At 40.7% G+C, this 19,770-nt stretch overlaps 1 protein-coding gene and 1 long non-coding RNA gene across 3 annotated transcripts in view; one reads left to right on the forward strand and one right to left on the reverse strand.

Annotated features, from left to right (window-relative positions):
* The window catches only part of LOC133135331 (uncharacterized), a 57,263-nt gene that overhangs the window by 22,890 nt on the left and 14,603 nt on the right, over nt 1–19,770 (forward strand). The gene's annotated exons all lie outside the window — the stretch shown is intronic.
* spon2b (spondin 2b, extracellular matrix protein) overlaps nt 963–19,770 on the reverse strand; it is a 31,359-nt gene continuing 12,551 nt past the window's right edge. Inside the window, exons 5-6 of the mRNA XM_061252256.1 lie at nt 19,091–19,274; nt 963–2,114 (exon numbers count right to left, since the gene is read on the reverse strand). Of these exons, the coding sequence (XP_061108240.1) occupies nt 1,936–2,114; nt 19,091–19,274 (363 nt within the window). The 3' untranslated portion in view covers nt 963–1,935. The remainder of the gene's footprint in view (nt 2,115–19,090; nt 19,275–19,770) is intronic.

The following is a 19,770-nucleotide window of genomic DNA, read 5'->3' on the forward strand; positions in this document are numbered from 1 at the left end:
ATATTGAATGAGCGACAATGTAGACAAAGAGTGACTACATTGTAGACACATCCTAAGACTCAGACAATACACAAGTCAATTCTATTAAACTGAGTAATGTGATTATCTCAGGAAAATTGAATGATTCTGAAGGACCATTGTCATGATACAGTACATGCAAAATAACAATGGGAAAAAAGGTTAACAATGGATCATTTACTGTACTAAACTAAAATTATGTCATTTTATTAGACTTTATCACCTGTACAGTTTGGTTGTATGGAGATCAGTTCTTTCTACTGTTTTACATATTTTACAATGTTTCTATGCTGTTAAAGGTAAGAAAGAGTACAAGCAAGTTAAGAGCATGGCGGATTTATTTCCATTTTTTACAAATGTTACATATTGATGAGAATTAAACTCTGTTCTGATTCCTGCCCTGAAGTTCAACAAGATTTGGTTTTTATGAATTAGTCGGGATTGGAGAATGAGGCGAGGCGGCACGGATGGTGCAGTGGGTAGCACTGCCGCCTCACAGCAAGGAGGTCCTGGGTTTGAATCCCCGTTGGCCGGGGCCTCTCTGTGCGGAGTTTGCACGTTCTCCCCGTGTCTGTGTGGGTTTCCTCCAGGTACTCCGGTTTCCTCCCACAGTCCAAAGACATGCAGGTTAGGCTGATTGGAGAGTGGAAATTGCCCATAGGCATGCGTATGCGTGTGTGAGTGTGTGTGTGAGTGAATGAGTGAATGGTGTGTGTGCCCTGTGATGGACTGGCGACCTGTCCAGGGTGTATTCCTGCCTTTCGCCCAATGTATGCTGGGATAGGCTCCAAGCCCCCCTGCGACCCTGTTCAGGATAAGCGGGTTAGGATAATGAATGAATGAATGAATGAATGAATGAATGGAGAATGAGGCTTTGTGAATCTCAAATGCACAAGTGGTCTACAATATCCACATAAACAGAGTCGCATCATATTGTGGGATATTTTATTTAATATTAACTAAGAGAAACAAAGTCCTTCAGGTACTTTACAATGATTTTTTGAAAACATTTTCATGAACAACACTTTTCTAATTTATTTGATCAATAGATGTCTGACAGCATGTGCATTAATGATTTAACCACTAGAGGGTACTGTCTATCAACAAGTCCTGTTGCTCCTGTTGCTCCTGAGGCTAGATACTGTTTTCTATAATGGGGAGTTTCTGCACTTTTGACATCCTTGGCCAAGCAGTTCTAGATTATCCATTTTATTTTCTTGGTTTAAGTCATGTGATGGAATATTTGGTTTCTACAGTGGAAAAGATGCTATCCTCACTGTGGAGTACATAATACTCTCAATGTGGAGTACATGATAATACAGAATACTGTAGATTCATCACAATACTGTGATGTCATTTAAGAGCACAATCTCTATGGCCATAGATATATTTACAACATTGCAAATGATTCTGTTAAAAATGTGTTGACAGTCACAATTTCAATTTCAAGCAAACTGTCCTGTTGTGAATGTGCAATTTTAGATATGAAACCTTAAAAATCACATATATCTCCTGTGGTTTTGGTGGAGACTATTACGGATTTGTTCACTAAGCAACCTATAACTGTGACTTACTTTCAGTTTCAAGATGCTGTTCTGGCTGCCTCTTTAGGTATGGGGAAGAGGAAATAAAGGCTTGGTGTGAGAGTAGGCTGCCTATACCTCAAGCCCTCTGAATAAGACTACACCAGCACTGAGATTTATAAAATCTCATTTTGATTCCACCCAGTTAGATGGCTTAGGAGATAACCTCCACTAAACATTCTACATTAGAATTTCACTGAAAGCTACCCAGGGATTCAACAATTGAAAAAGGCAGTACATGCAGAATTGGTGTACCAGACCTAGTGCTCTAGATGCCGCTAAGCAGCAAAACATGAAATATCTGCACCCATGGACCCTCTGATATGGCCTTGCCTCACACACAGTTATCAGGGTCGCAGGTCTTGTCCTCCTCCAGTGGAGGGCAGGCTGCCCCATTGTTGGCGGGGTGCAGGTGGATGTAGCGGGTCCTGTGCATCACCCCAGACTCTCCACACTTTCCCCAGCACAGGCCCCAGGGGGACCAAGCTGACACCTCACAGTCCAGTGGTGTATCTGAAAGCAGGACAGCAGGGCACATTGTTACACTACTTATGAATATGCAATGGGCTCCAGATTTATTGGCACCCTTGATGAATATGCACAAAATACTTTAGTTACTTCTGAGGTTGATGAGAACTGCTTAACAAAAATTCCATCACAACCATCCATCCATCCATTATCTTAACCCGCTTATCCTGAACAGGGTCGCAGGGGAGGCTTGGAGCCTATCCCAGCATACATTGGGCGAAAGACAGGTCGCCAGTCCATCGCAGGGCACACACAACATTCACTCACACACTCATACCCACGGGCAATTTAGACTCTCCAATCAGCCTAGCCTGCATGTCTTTGGACTGTGGGAGGAAGCCGGAGTACCCGGAGGAAACCCATGCGAACATGCAAACCCGGGGAGAACATGCAAACTCCACACCATCTCCACATGGTCCAGTTTGTTTACTTTTGGAGATAACAAGACAATCCAACAGGGTGTAACATCCCAAGGATGGCAAATGTCTAGGAGGGTCTGGGGTAATGCAAATACATTTTTTTTAAAAGAACAGCTGTGAAAATATTGTTTCTAGTGAATTTGTAGTGATCCGTAATGCTGGGTGTTTGCTGAAGTGGCGTAGCAGTCATGCAATGTTGTTGAAAATCATGGAAAACTGAAGAATGTAGCAGCACTAGGCTAACAGATGCATTCACTTTCAAATTAATTAGTTTTTCATGTCCTCTTGCAGAAGACATTTTAAACTCAATGGGGTATTTCTGCTTAAGCCTTTCCCCCCCCTAGAGGGCAATTTCCACCTATTTCGTACTCGTCCTATAAAAGTCTCAATATCAATATTTATGCACACACATGGTTGAAGACTTAAATTAAAGAAGAGACTTGAGACTGAAGACATTTATGTCAGAGCATGTACATATTTTAGCAATGAATATCTCATATCTATTTCTGGACCAACTCAAAACATTTGTGCGCAAACTTGATGTCAACTTGTGTACCAAATATGGTAAAGATATCGACAGGCATTCAAATTCCAAAACTGCACTCAGATGTCCTCAAGTGTCCCCAAATCTACCAAAATATAAACATCCACATATCCTTTTGTCCAGACACATGAATGACCAGAAAAGCTTATTTTTCTATTAAAACATATTGATACAAAATGTAAAAAAACTTAACCTTCACATTTATTCACATTTGTATGTTTTTATAAACTCTCCAAGTCTTCAAGAAGCTCTCCGAAAAGGATTACTCAACCTAACGCTTAAAAAAATAATAAAATAAACTGCATCACATTTAAAATGGAACAAAATTATGTTTGACATTAGTTCAGTATTGAAATGACCTATCAATGCAATTACACCACATTCACAAGTACTTCAAGGCGGCATTTGTTTAGCTATAATTTATTTTTAAAAAAGGTATAATATATTTTATCGAAAATAGCTAAACGGATTACAAAATAAATTTCAACGCTAGTCAGAAAACAAGTATATAAACAATCATAACCACGTGGGATATTTGGTTCCATAAATATGTCTGTATTGAATAATTTGCAAAACAAACTTGTATTTCTACCAAATTGGAAATATGTTGGTCGGACGTGTAATAAAAGTGAGTTTAGAAAAAGAATCATGCATCTTCTGAATTGTAGATTTTTGTTCTTATATTGGAAAATGTTTATTTGACATAGAGAAATGGTATGAAGGATTGTTAGGATATGCCTTTTATTGTCTCAGTCTCTGATTCAGTCCACGTTGTTTCATTGCTCTGCTTTGCAAATAGAGGTAGACACAAATCTAAAGTGCTGCTCTTGCAAGCAGAGAGTGTTTAACAATCGGGCATCACCGTCTTGAGGTTTTATTACGTTGCAGTTTTTATTATCTTATAAATATGAATGCAACACTAATTTGGGACATCAACGTCTCAACAGCGTGGATGGGGTTAAATAATGGTCAAATTAACATAAAGAAATTCAAGTTACCTGCTACAACCGAAATACATTGATGCATTAATTTCTTAATCCATTAATCCATTAATTGCCTTTAACAGAACGCTATTAGCAATGGAGCATTACTAAATCCATTACTAAAATAAAACACGGTTACCATGTGTCCATTTTTATTTTCAAGTCCACATTGCTTAGCCTACATTGCAGCTCTTGGTTCAGTCATTGCTGAGCACCTGTCATTGATGTTATTGTAACAGGGGACAGCCAAACAACACGTCTTATTCGGCGAATGGCCCGTTAAGAAAATTCAAGGCCAAGGTCCCCTGGATCTTTGGCAACAAGAGCTTTTCCTATTCTTCCGAGAACATGTTTTATCTCTGCCAGAGATCTGAAACACGATCAGTCACTAAAAGAGAGTTACTCTCTCTGCTAGGGCATCTGACTTTCGGTATGTGTATTAGGCTATGTGTATCACAAGGGCCTTCTTTTATTTTCCAGGCTACTTGACTTCTCTAAATCTGCAGAGTCTGCACAAAGTAATCCTAATAGATGAGGGATGCAGATCAGATTGGTCTTGTTAAACTAGTGGAATGGAATTTCCTTTTTTCTACAATGATGTGTAGAAACGTCAGTTAAATTTTTATTTTTATTTTTTTCACTGATGCAGCCCCCTCGACTGGTTTCAATGGTATCTTTAAAAACCAATGGTTTTCTGATGTCTGGCCAAGAGAATTTGAAGTTTTACCAGGCAGCATTGCTTGAATTACATCCTATAGTGGTAGCTTCCATTCTTTGGGGAAAGCAATGGAAGGTCGCTCTTCAATCACTTTCATTAACAGATTGATGAGGTGTCTAACATGGTTATGTGTTATGGGGAATTTCACAATCTAGGCACCACATATTCCTGGCCTAGATAATAAAATAGCTGATTGTCTTGATTTAGATTTCAGGATTTCAGACTCCTATGCCCAGATGCTGCCCCAAATGGTCTATCCTGCCCCCCCCTTCAGCCTAACAGTGCTAGATTAGATCATAATCTGCAACGCCATTTGCCTTCAGCCTCTCACATGAGAGCAGGTTTGGCAAAAGCAACATTAAAAAATCCAGCCTGGGCTTACTTTTTGTGTTTTGTCAAGTTTTTTAGTAGCCATTTTCACAGTGGACCCAAACATAGTATGTGCCTTTACAGTCCAGTGTCTTGAGTCATAGAGATTACAGCCTGTATTTATTAAAGCACTGGTCTTGGGAATTCAGTTTCATATCAGATGCCTGGACCCTTCAGCTCAGAGTCTACTTGGGATCCTTCAATCAATGTTCTTCTGAAAGGCATTAAAAAAGGAAGGTCCCTTTATTAATGGCAAACGATTAACCTTTACACTAAGGTTTTTAACCCTTCCTTGGACCTCACTATATCAAATCTTACTATGCATTATTACTCTATTCATGGTAAATGGACCAGGAAAAGAAAGGTGTTTTTGTTATAATATCACAAACTAACACAAACTTCTGTCCCCATTTTTCCATGGCTGCTATCTGCACTGGCGCCCACACACAACCCAAGTGAGCTCCAAGTGTCATAACCAGGTGCTGGTTTCCGGAGCCTACCAGTGCTACCTCCGTCCAGGAACTATGGTTGTTTCGTCAGCACAGAAAGCTATGAGCTGTCTCATATTATTAGAACTTGGACCACCATCTTCAAATGATGTACAGTGGTGTGAAAAAGTGTTTGCCCCCTTCCTGATTTCTTATTTTTTTGCATGTTTGTCACACTTAAATGTTTCAGATCATCAAACAAATTTCAATATTAGTCAAAGACAACACAAGTAAACACAAAATGCAGTTTTTAAATGAAGGTTTTTATTATTAAGGGAGAAAAAAAATCCAAACCTACATGGCCCTGTGTGAAAAAGTGATTGCTTAACTGTGGTTTATCAAACCTGAGTCCAATTTCTCTAGCCACACCCAGGCCTGATTACTGCCACGCCTGTTCTCAATCAAGAAATCACTTAAATAGGACCTGCCTGACAAAGTACACTAGACCAAATGATCCTCAAAAGCTAGACATCATGCCGAGATCTAAAGAAATTCAGGAACAAATGAGAAAGAAAGTAATTGAGATCTATCTGTCTGGAAAAGGTTATAAAGCCATTTCTAAAGCTTTGGGACTCCAGCAAACCACAGTGAGAGCCATTATCCACAAATGGCGAAAACATGGAAAAGTGGTGAACCTTCCCAGGAGTGGCCTGCCGACCAAAATTACCCCAAGAGCGTAGCGACGACTCATCCAAGAGGTCACAAAAGACCCCACAACAACATCCAAAGAACTGCAGGCCTCACTTGCCTCAGTTAAGGTCAGTGTTCATGACTCCACCATAAGAAAGAGACTGGGCAAAAATGGCCTGCATGGCAGAGTTCCAAGACGAAAACCACTGCTGAACAAAAAGAACATTAAGGCTCGTCTCAATTTTGCCAGAAAACATCTTGATGATCCCCAAGACTTTTGGGAAAATACTCTGTGGTCTGACGAGACAAAAGTTGAACTTTTTGGAAGGTGTGTGTCCCATTACATCTGGCGTAAAAGTAACACCGCATTTCAGAAAAAGAACATCATACGAACAGTAAAATATGGTGGTGGTAGTGTGATGGTCTGGGGCTGTTTTGCTGCTTCACGACCTGGAAGACTTGCTGTGATAAATGGAACCTTGAATTCTGCTGTCTACCAAAAAATCCTGAAGGAGAATGTCCGGCCATCTGTTCATGACCTCAAGCTGAAACGAACTTGGGTTCTGCAGCAGGACAATGATCCAAAACACACCAGCAAGTCCACCTCTGAATGGCTGAAGAAAAACAAAATGAAGACTTTGGAGTGGCCTAGTCAAAGTCCTGACCTGAATCCGATTGAGATGCTGTGGCATGACCTTAAAAAGGCGGTTCATGCTCGAAAACCCTCCAATGTGGCTGAATTACAACAATTCTGCAAAGATGAGTGGGCCAAAATTCCTCCACAGCGCTGTAAGAAACTCATTGCAAGTTATCGCAAACGCTTGATTGCAGTTGTTGCTGCTAAGGGTGGCCCAACCAGTTATTAGGTTTAGGGGGCAATCACTTTTTCACACAGGGCCATGTAGGTTTGGATTTTTTTTTATCCCTTAATAATAAAAACCTTCATTTAAAAACTGCATTTTGTGTTTACTTGTGTTGTCTTTGACTAATATTTAAATTTGTTTGAGGATCTGAAACATTTAAGTGTGACAAACATGCAAAAAATAAATAAATAAATAAATAAAAAATCAGGAAGGGGGCAAACACTTTTTCACACCACTGTATGCTCTTATTTACATGCCACAGTTATTTTAGGGGGGAACTTTAATTGTAAATAGTTTATAGAACTGAGCATGTGTGTTTTGCCTTTCTGTACTTTAGATGCTTCTACTTTCTCTCTCTCCACCATGGGGCAGTGCCTCTCCGCTGGTCTACGTATCAAACCGAAGTCAACCAGCAGATGAGTTCCCCCGCTGAGTTAGGTTCTGCTCTAGATTTCTTCCTGTAAGCCAGGGAGTTTTTCCTTGCCACTGTTGCCCTCGGAGGCCGGTTCTCTATAAAGCTGCTTTGTGACAAAGCCCCTTTGTTAAAAGCGCTGTGGACCACGTAACTACATTCAATTCCACAGAACACTTTCGCAACAACACCCTGGTGTGACATCTAGTTACGGTTAAGCGAATACTGTAACGGCGGGAGCAATAAACCTTCACAGTATAAGGACTAGGACAAGCATTGTCTGCCCATCTTTGGACTTTCTCTTTGGCCCTCTCTTTGCTCTTTTCTTCACCTCAGCAGCCTCCGGACTCCGGCTCCTGCAACTGCATCAGGTCCTGCGATCGACACTCGAACAGAGGCTGCGTTCTCCACAGTGCACCACTCGGCCTCACGGACACACCCAGCTTACCTCGCGGTAACTTAAAGTTACCTATAGTGAGTGGAAACTGGTGTACTGGCTCACCAGTAGAAACTGCAGCGCACAAATTTTCCAAATGTAAAAAGGGCCAGCGGAGATTTTTCAGAACCGACCAGACCGGACTACACTGCGCAGCACACGGGAACATTCCAGCTTTGCGCATCTGCCCAGGACAATGATTCACAGCACCCCGCTGTTTCTACAAGGACAGCAGCTTAGCATTCCTGGAGCCAGCAATGCGGGTGGACTCAGTAAGACTAAACGAACATTCCAGTCATAGCCAGTGTTTAACTTAGTTTTAACTTAAATTGTGAATCTGTGGTTTTCTATTTGTATTTGTGTTATCTTTTGAATGCAGCTGTATGTTAGCTGTATGTGTATGTGAATAGATTTGCCGTCTTTCACGTAGGTATAGAGTTAAACTACGCAAGTTGTCTCTCTTAGGGGCGACATGGCTCAGGCAGTAAGAGTAGTCGTCTGGCAGTCGGAGGGTTGCCGGTTCGATCCCCCGCCCAGGCTGTGTTGAAGTGTCCCTGAGCAAGACACCTTATCCCCAAATGCTCCTGACGAGCTGGTCGGTGCCTTGCATGGCAGCCAACCGCCGTCGGTGTGTGAGTATGTGTATGAACGGGTGAATGAGAAGCATCAATTGTACAGCGCTTTGGATAAAGGCGCTATATAAATGCCAACCATTTACCATTTATCTTTTCTCACAACTAACACTATCACTCCCACTCAGAACTCTAGCTAACTATCTAAGCTAGCTACTTTTACCAAGGGATACGGGCGCTTGCGTAGATTCCTACCATAGCTTAACCTACTAACTTCCCATTAGTTCAACCCCATATATGTTCTGTGTTTGTACGTCTGTTTAATACATTTATTTTAATAAACCTGCATTTGTTTTGGTGTCACATAGACATGAGAGCTGAGTCAAATCAGTCTTTCAAAGAACTTCCAACCTTCCGGTTATCTGTATGTTTAATCATTGATATTGGTTAATTTAATTATTAATTAATTTAATTACTAAATTTGTGGTTAGATATTTCAGATAACAGTAATTGGGTTTAATGAGGGGATTACATGGTTGTATGTATAGTACCTTGATGTATGTTGAATACCCTCAAATAAAACCTACTCTTACCTACTCCTTTATGTTCTAATAAAAAGCTATTGTACCAGACGAGATTGGTCCTTACTGAAATTAAGTGTAGCGTTCCCCTGCCATTACCTTTCGCTGCTGAACTCTAGAACACCCACCACCTCCCCAGATCCACCTTTTATTTTGTCTTTGTGATTCTTTTCTGTTATATCTTTTCAGTAAAGTTAATGGTGCTGAAGTTTTTATTTTATTTTAGAATAATAATTAAGTTTCATTTAGATGCTGTTTAGTACTACAATGATAATATAAACAAGTCATAATGTTTAAAGGATCATTTTAATGCTGTTAAAATGAAGTTATTAAAACTGTGTCTGTTAAAACATATTGAGCTGTACAAGAGCTCTTTGTGTACAAGAGCACACAAAGTACAAGGAGTACACTTAATCAGGTGTTTTAAAAGTCATGACATTAGTTCCAAAATGTTTTCATTTAGTGAGTGCAGGCCAAGCAGTGTGCATCTTCGCAGGCAAATGTTTTCATTCGGTGATTGCAGGCCAGGCAGCCTAACTCATTACAGAGATGAGGGGCTTAGACAGCTCAGCTTTCATCGAGTGAAAATATTAAGGCAGGTTAAGATAGACAATGTGATGTTTGTGTGACAAATGATTGGTTAGCTATATTGTATAACAACTAGGATACTTCCTACTGTTACTTTGGAATTCTCTGGTCTCTTGAAGCTTCTTGCACGGAGCACACAAATTCCCCAGATTAATCTGTTTTATTTTAAACTAAAGATTTGTAATGAAAAACTATTGACTGAGGGCTTCTTCAACATCATTGCTGCCAATACAACTTCACCCACGTAAAAGGGACGAGGAGGAAAAGTGACAAAAATATTTCCTCAACAATGGTTATGGTTGTTTAAACCTTTACAATACGCTGTTTACATTCAACCCACAAGCTACAGTCATACAAGCAAGCAATCTGCTGTCATTTTAGAGGGTTAAGAATGCAAACACCGGAGGGAATTTAATGCTACAGTACTGCAGTGTCAAATAATTTCTGTAGCTGTTTGTTAATTTATAGTTTATTCTATGCTGTTTCTTCATATGTTTTTATTTGTTGACACACAAATTCAAACTCCATAAAAAGAAATGAAGCAATCCATTATAATTCGGCTATTTATCCATCGGATATTAAAAGCGGAAATTCCCTGCTTTCAGTGAAAAATGGACACGTTAATCTCACCACCACGATTGTTCCGTGCCATATAAAATGCATTGGCATATAAAATGCAAGTTTACCATTATATAAAAATATATCAAATTGTCTGTAGACCTATATTGGCATAAATGATCATTAGACCAGTCGCCTATGGTGAAACAGACCCGGTGTTATATCATACCAGGCTCGGGGTATTCTAGGGGTAGTCTAGCTGCCAACCATGGTATGCTATTTCGTAAGTTGATGTATTCCTCAACTGTTCCAATTGTATCTGTATGGTCACACTAGGACTCAGAACCAGGTCCTCTAGGATCCTCTTCACACTTCCTGTGTATGAACTGCACTTTGTTGTACGTCGCTCTGGATAAGAGCACCTGCTAAATGCTTTGTAATTTAATGTAATGGAAACAAATATTATGTAACCATGGAAGGTTGAGTGCACTACTCCTGTAACAAAAACATTTCTAAAGCTTTGAGTGTTCCCAGGTGCACAGTGGCTGCAATAATTGAAATAACTGATATGGAAGAAGTTTGATACCACAAGGAGTCTTCCTAGAGTTGGATATCCCGCCAAACGGAGTCACTGGGTAAATGGTAAATGCTAAATAGTTGGCATTGGCTGCCATGCAAAGAACCAACCATCTTGTCAGGAGCATTTTGGGATTAGGCGTCAGGTTGGGGTTGCTCAGGGACACTTAGACACACCCTGGGCGGGATCAAACCAGCGACCCTCTGACTGCCAGACGACTGCTCTTACCGCCTAAGCCAATGTCACCCATAGATCGAGAAGGTCTTTGGACAGTGAGATGACCAAGAACCCAACGTCACTCTAAAAGAGCTTCAGAAGTCCTCTGCAGAGATGGGAGAACCTGCCAGAAGCATGACCATCTCAGTGGCACTCCATCAATCAGGCCTTTACGGTAGAGTGGCTAGATGGAAACCACTCGAGTAAAAAGCACAGCCTGCTTGGAGTTTGCCAAACGGCATTAAAAGGACTCTTAGAGCATGAGAAAAAAGATTATCTGGTCTGATGAGACAAAAATGTTACTCTTTGGGCAGAAATCCAAACATTATGTCTGAAAAATACCAGGCACTGCTCATCACCTGCCTAATACCATCCCTACAGTGAACCGTGGTGGTGACAGACCTGAAGGTAGCAGTTCACAGATATCCCCATCCAATTTAACAGAGCTTGAAAGGATCTGACAGGATGTGGTAAACAGCCCAAATCCAAGTGTGCAGAGAAGCTAACCTCTAGTTAGTCCTAGTGCAGCCGTGACTAGCCTAGTTTCGGGAAATAAAGAGCAGAGGGATGGAAAGACGAAGGCCGACGATAAGGAGGGTATTTATCTGCAACCGCAATCATAGGAGCCAGCAGTGCCAGAAGCCGAAGATAGGACCGAATCACTGAATGAGTCTGTAGCAATACTACCAGAGGATAACTACAAGCAAAAAGTTTTTCTCTCCCTGGTGTTAAGTTTACTTTTTGTGTTGAGCTTATATGACTGTACTTACGGTATTTACGTTCTGGTTGTATTAAGCTAAGGAGGATGCGCGAATGATTCTGGTATGAGACAAGTGAAGCAATGTTTGTTGATTAACGATTGCTAGTAAAGTACAAAAGTTAAAGTTCGTTTCCTGGTTTTTTATACGAGTTAACATTGGTAGCAGAGGATGGCTACAGCCAACTACAAGGTCCCACCAGGATTCGACGGAAGTGGGTCGTATGAACGTTGGAAGAATGAGCTTGAAGTATGGAAAAGGGTTACGGAGCTACACAAGAAAAAGCAAGCGCTCGCTGTTGCATTGTCACTCACGGGGCGAGCAAGAGAAACGGCGCTGGAAATTCCAGCGGGGGATTTGGACGAGGATGACGGTATGGACAAACTAGTCACAGCGCTTGATTTAGTGTTTCTAAAAGAAGAGAAAGATCGTGCCTATGAGGCATACACAAACTTTGACAGTGTTATCAAATGCACTGATATGTTCATGGCGGACTTCATCTTTGATTTTGAACAGAGATATAACCGGATTAAGAAGCACAACATGGTTCTTCCTGATGCAGTGCTAGCTTTCAAATTGCTAGATTCCGCCTGTTTGGATATTAAGGACAAGCAGCTAGCCTTAACAGCATGTGCAGACCTTACCTTTGCATCGATGAAATCTGCTTTGAAACGGATTTTTGGTGAAACGGTCACATCAACTCCTGTGGGTATTCAAATTAAGCAAGATAGCGCGTATTTCACCGAGCAAAGGAGAGGGGGCGATGTGCGACCTAGAACCAGCCAAGAGAGGGGACCATTAAAAGGCACAAATCCTTTAGACAAGTATGGGAGAAGAACGAAATGTGCTATTTGCCAAAGCACTTTTCATTGGGCAAAGAATTGTCCACACAAAAGCGAGAAGGTGAAACTGATAGAGGACAATGCAAAGAAAGATGACATCTTTGAAGAAGTTAATATCACATTATTTGCCAATGATCCTCTTTTTGACACAGAGATCTTTATTGTTGAGTCTTTGGGATCTGCTGTAATTGACACTGCATGCACACGCACAGTCTGTGGAGACAAATGACTGGATCATTATATAAGTGAACTGAATCACAGTGCGGTGGTGAAAATGTTTAATGCTCCGAGTCTTAGGGCTTTCAAATTTGGAGATGGTAGAGTTGTTCACTCCACTAAGAGAGTTAGAATCCCAGCAAAGATTGGTCAGACAAAGTGCCACATTGAAACGGAGGTGGTCCCAACAGACATCCCTCTACTATTGAGCAAAGCATCCCTTAAGAAGGCTGGGGCAGTCCTAGATATTGCAAATGACAAAGCAGTAATGTTCAAGCAACCAGTCACACTTGAACTGACTACCTCAGGACATTATTGTGTCAACATTCAAGACAGAGCTTGCAAAGAAAATGTGGTTGACAGTGAAATGGACAATGAAATTCTAACAGTGACAGAAAATATGACCAAAGACGAAAAGCATAAAATCCTGCAAAAGCTGCACAAACAGTTTGGGCATGCGTCTGTGGACAAACTTCAAAGACTGTTGAGTAGCTCAGGTAACAAAGATGGTGATGTTGTCTCTATTCTAAAGCAGAGAGTGAGCTGCTGTGAGACGTGTCAGAAATACAGCAGACCTCAGCCCAAGCCCGCTGTTGGTTTGCCCCTGGCATCAAAGTACAATGAAACGGTTGCAGTAGACTTACACAAACTAGGGTCTAGCTTATGGTACTTACACATAATTGACCATTTCACACGTTTCAGTGCTGGAAGCATTCTTAACACAAAGAAATCATCAGAAATTGTGAAACACTTCATTCATGACTGGATAAGTGTCCATGGCCCGCCACAAAGACTGTATAGTGACAATGGTGGTGAGTTCAATAATGATGAAGTGAGAGACATGACTGAAAAGTTCAACATTGAGATAAAGACAACAGCTGCATACAGTCCTTGGAGCAATGGCCTCCTTGAGAGGCACAATCAAACACTCACTGAAATTCTGTTTAAGGTTAAGCAGAACAATGCCTGTGACTGGGAAACAGCACTTGACTGGGCTTTAATATGCACAATGTCCATGGCTACAGCCCATACCAACTGGTGTTTGGACAGAACCCAAATCTCCCCTCTGTGTTGATTGACAACCCACCTGGGAGTGCCTGGGTTGGAAAACACATCTCTGCTCTGCATGCAGCGCGAAAGGCTTTCACAGAAGTGGAATGCTCTGACAGAATACGAAGGGCTCTAAGAAAGCAACTTCGTCCTACTGATGAGAAATATGAAACTGGTGATAAAGTGTACTATAAGCGCATTGACTGTGATGAATGGAAAGGCCCTGGCACTGTCATTGGCCAGGATGGTATGGTGATATTTGTGAGGCATGGTGGCACCTACGTCCGAGTACATCACTCCAGACTTCGCAAAGTGAATGCACAACACGTGGAGGAAGTGGAACCTGATGTTCTGCAACCCAACCAGGATGAAGACAAATGCGGCCAAGATATGCATGACACTGAACCCATTGCTGTAGATACCCCTCTTATGCCAGAAAATGGAGAAAAAATTACAGACCATGATGTGGACAGTGACATTGACAATACAGAGGAAGATATCGAATGATAAGACAAACAGAAGGACTCAATCTGAAGGCAGGACAGACTGTGCAATACACTGACAGGGACAGTGGAACTAAACATACTGCTAAAGTTCTTGGGCGTGCAGGGAAAATAAAAGGAAAAAACAAGCACTGGTACAACTTACAATACTCCGAACCAGCTAGCATTTCGGGCACATCAGGGTCAGCTGACCTATCACAAGTTGATAATCTTCACATTGATCCTGTGGAAAATCCAGGACCCAGCCTTGACGTCAATGAGGATGATGTTCTGGTAATAAGTGATGTGTCATTTGATTATGCAAAGCAAAATGAGCTCAGTAATTGGAAGTATAATGGGGTGTATGAGGAGATCACAGATGTTGGACAAAAGAAGGTCTCTACAAGATGGATTTGCACTTTGAAAGAGACCCAGAGTGGCATAGTTCCTAAAGCGCGCCTAGTTGCAAGAGGCTTTGAAGAACTGGACATTAAGGAACTTCCTAAGGACTCGCCTACATGTGCTTCAGAATGCCTCCGATTACTTTTGGCAGTAATTTGTCAAAAACAATGGAGACTGCACTCCATGGACATCAAATCTGCATTTCTCCAAGGAGCTGAGCTGTCAAGAGATATTTACATTTGCCCTCCTCCTGAAGCTAACAGTGAGGGTAAAATTTGGAAGCTCAAGAAATGTGTATATGGCCTGGCTGATGCTTCACTTTATTGGTACAACAAGGTGAAAGACACAATGCAGAGAACGGGTGGCAGAGTGTCACAGGTTGATCCTGCTGTGTTTTACTGGGTGGATCAAGACTGCAATGTTAATGGAATACTTGCATGTCATGTTGATGACTTTATTTGGGGTGGCTCAACTGATTTTGCAGCCAAAGTGATTCCACAGCTGAAGACTGTTTTTGAAGTTGGTCGTGAAGAGGTAGATAGCTTTTGTTATGTTGGCATGGAAATCACCACTGTTAATAGGGCTATACTGATGCAGCAAGACGGCTACATTAAGAATCTTAATCCCATTCACATTGATTCATCGAGAGCTCTACAGCGTGATGCTCCTCTCACTGGACCCGAGACTGATCAGCTAAGATTGGCCAGATTCTCTGGGTTGCAAGACAGAGTAGACCTGATGTGATGTTTGATGCATGCAATCTAGCGTCCTCCATAAAAGACGCTACAGTACAAAGTTTACATGAGGCTAACAAGATTGTTAGGAAACTGAAAACTGATCATGTAACTTTGAAATTCCAACAATTGGGAAAAAATGACTCTCTTAACTTAATAGTTTTCAGTGACGCATCACTAGGCAACCTCCCAGATGGAGGTACCCAAGGTGGACATCTCATCATGCTAATGGGTCAGGAAGGAAAATTCTCCCCCATCTGCTGGCAGTCAAAAAGGATCAGAAGAGTTGTACGTAGTACACTTGCTGGAGAAACATTAGCTCTTGCTGATGGAATTGACAATGCCGTATTCCTCACAACACTGTTCTCTGAGCTGACCAAAGGAGAGGTTAATGGACAAGTGTTACCCATAATATGCGTCACTGACAACTACTCGCTGGTTGATGCAATCAAATCCACAAAATCCGTTACTGAAAAAAGACTACGTCTGGAGATAAGCAGCATCAAGGAGCTGATCCAAGCTCAGAAGATACAAAGTGTTATTTGGTCAACTACAAAAGAACAGCTTGCTGACTGCTTGACTAAAAAAGGAGCATCGGCACTTGTACTTCTAAAGGCACTCCGTGATGGCATATGGCTTTTGAAATAAAACACTCCGACCAGAAAATACATTTTAGTTGAAATAGTCAATGCCGCTATAAAATACATTTTTATTAAGTCTATCTCCCAGATCTAGGTTTTACTCTTGTTCTTGTTCTATTAAAAAAAAAAGAGGGAGATTGTTAAGTTTACTTTTTGTGTTGAGCTTATATGACTGTACTTACGGTATTTACGTTTTGGTTGTATTAAGCTAAGGAGGATGCGCGAATGATTCTGGTATGAGACAAGTGAAGCAATGTTTGTTGATTAACGATTGCTAGTAAAGTACAAAAGTTAAAGTTCGTTTCCTGGTTTTTTATACGAGTTAACACCTGGTTCATGCAGCTTTAATCAGTCTTACTGAGAGATGGATGGATCAGTGATAACACACTGCATGACAAGCACCTTCATCTTGCAAAGGAAATTGGAGACATTGATGCAGATAATCTGAGCTTCGAGATAAAAACAGCTGTCAAGAGCTATCCCAGTGATGTATGCAATTCACCCTTAGGTACATGTACTGGGAAAATGTTTTGGATTTGTACCCAAAACATGTAGCGTTGCCCTGCACTTGTTAACTGTGCTGGTAACCGTGGCATCAGGAGAGAGGAGTTTTTTGCATCTTGTACTATTTGTATTCGACAATGTCACAAGATCGTTTGAATGGATTGAATTAAATTGAGCACCAAATCTGTTGCAAATTGGATTACTCCAAGATAATAGAAGAGTTTGCAGCAGCGAAAAACAAGAAATTTACGATAACTTTACTGAAAGCAAGATATTTCAAGAAAAGAAATGGCAAAATTACGTCCATCACACCGGCAAGGGTGGGCTCACAACAGCTGTGGAGTAGAGTGCTCACATTTGCCACCTGGTGTTGGTTGTGTGAAAAGCGAATCCTAAATCACTATGGATTATGGATAATCTTTCTACAAATGCCTGCTCCGCCTGTTACAGGCTGAAATGCAACGCTACCACCCCTACTTGCAAGTTTTTTTTCATGGGCCGGTGACATTTTTAGCATAGAAGCAAAGAGCCAAATAAAACACAGCATCACTGTAACAAATAAAAAATGTCACATCACGAAGCCTGTTCATTCTCCGATCTGTGAGTTGTGTCCTCAGGGGTCCATCGGCACCTTCCTGCATATGTTTTGGAATTGTCCTGCTGCAAATCAGTTTTGGAACCAAGTGGTTGTAACATTATTCAATATTATTAACAGAGATGTATCATGCTGTCCTGGCTGATCTCACTGCAGCTAAAAATATGCTTGCACAGAGGTGGAAGCCACCACATTTTTTGTCCTGGCTTCATTGGGTGAATAGGTTTTATGAGATTATTTGTATAGGTCGCTCGGATTCATGGGGCTGGCCACTGGAGATCGGATGCCCGGAATTCAGCAGGAGCCTTTGGAGCCTTTGCTATTGGATTTGTCACCACAAGGATCAAGACTGTGCCAATGTCTTCCTTGACTGTTGACTGTTGACAAACACCAATAACAAAGGCTCAAAAGGCAATCAAAATCCTAGAATCAAGATTCGTTACTTAAATCTTCCTATACCTGACAGTGATTGGATGCATCTGTCTAATCAAATAGCTGTTCCATGTTTTCTATAGACTGGAACATGTAGATTGAGAGACTTTTTATTTTGAATGACAGACTTTTTCCTTAAACCATTTCAGTTCTCCATTACTGAGACAATTGAACATAGTGTTTAGGAAATACTGGATTTAAAGGCAGGAATATTATCATTTTTCATGATTAATTATAATTAATTTTATCAAATGATTTGCCATGTATTTGAAATATTTTAAAATATTCTAAAATGGATTTTTATTTTAATGTTTTCTTAAAAGGCTCTAAATACTATTTCAGAAATATTTGGTTTCCCAGGAAAGTATTTTGGTAGCTTTGTAGTTTTTAAATTCTATTTGTGAAAGTATTTGGTTTTCTATTAAAGGTATTTATATAAATCAAATACAGCGTATGTCATGAGTAAATTTATTTGAAAATACTGCAAATGTGTATTTAAATACATTTTCAAATATAAGCATGTATTTGACCCAGTTTGGTTAAAATCACAATATCTACTGCAGATAGTACACATTTCTTCAAGATGGAACAGATGGAACATAGAAATGAAAGCAGAGCTGTAGATTGCATCAGCCTTTGCTTCCATTACAAATCATTCCTGAATGCTAAGCAGTTATAAACAGTGGACTTCAGTAGATGTTGTCATGTATTTTCTTGTTTTTGGTTGGTTTTCTGGTTGCCGTAGCAACTCTCAACTCAGAACAGCTCTCACTATCAAGATCTGGCAATTGGGCAGTGTGTTGTGAATAAGGTCAAACAACACATCACTTAAGCACATTGCTCTCACTTATGGATGCATATACCACCTGCACAAGCACATTGTATGAACAAAAACATCATTTACATAAACACAGCTCAAGCAAATGTTGCAAACATATACAGCTCACACAAATTACTTGCATAAACAAAAACAAATGTGCAAGACCACAAGCCCAAAGCATAAACATTAATGCTTATAAGATCACTTTTTTTGGAGTAATGCACTCCAGATGCTCACTGAAGATTCAGAGAATCAAAATACCAATGTGCAACACCTTCAAAGAACTTGCTCAGAGTTCTGTATCAAAATTATTTATCTGGAGTACATGTGGATCCAGCACACAAGGTATTCTTAACAACTGTCCAATGCATGTGACAAATACGATCAATTAGTTAATTAATTGGTCTCTCTACAATATATAAAGTCAGGTCTTAACTTAAGGGTAATGATAACTGTCTTGACATAACCCAAATGGCTATCCATTTTCTGTGTCATATTTCCACTGATTAAAAGACATTTTCCAATGCTTACTTATTAGAGAATGCCCAATCTCGTTGCCAGTGGGAATCTGGTTGGACTGGGTAGGCTCAAGGGGCAGACTGAAGATGTGGTTACTCTTGACCTTTGTGAGAGTCACCCGGGCTATGGGAGGCAGGTGCTTCAACCGGGGGTAGTAAAAGGAGTTAGCTGGGTGGCTGGGGAATGATGATGTTATCTGGAGAAGAAATTAACCATCACTATATCTTCAGTGATCTGTCATGATTCATTGCATATGTGTTTAGTCCCTGGTTTTGATAGTCATACTAGTAATAGTCCTCAGTATTGTTATGAATTAGGACATGTTTGTCTATCATGATCCTCATTTGCTCAAAAGATTCATGATTGATAACTCATACATAGTGAAATACAGTAGTGTGCAAAAAGCCTTTACAGTTAATATTGAAGTGAACAGAAGTGATCCTGACCTCTGAATGGTACAACGTTAAAAGGGACACATTTCTTCAAATTTTTAAGTAAGATTACTTTTAATTTAATTTATTTTTCCAGATTTTTCCCTTTTTCTCTCAATTTGGTAGCCGATTGTACCTCGTCTGATTCAATTGGAGGTAGTCGTATTAGATGTACCGCCCGTACCCCGTCCCTCGGCGGCCCGAATGAGAGCGACACGCCTTCTTCAAGCCATCTCGTCCCGTGCCCGTTGCCGTGATTCC

The sequence above is a fragment of the Conger conger genome, chromosome 8 (assembly GCF_963514075.1).
Source record: "Conger conger chromosome 8, fConCon1.1, whole genome shotgun sequence".
Lineage (NCBI taxonomy): Eukaryota > Metazoa > Chordata > Actinopteri > Anguilliformes > Congridae > Conger > Conger conger.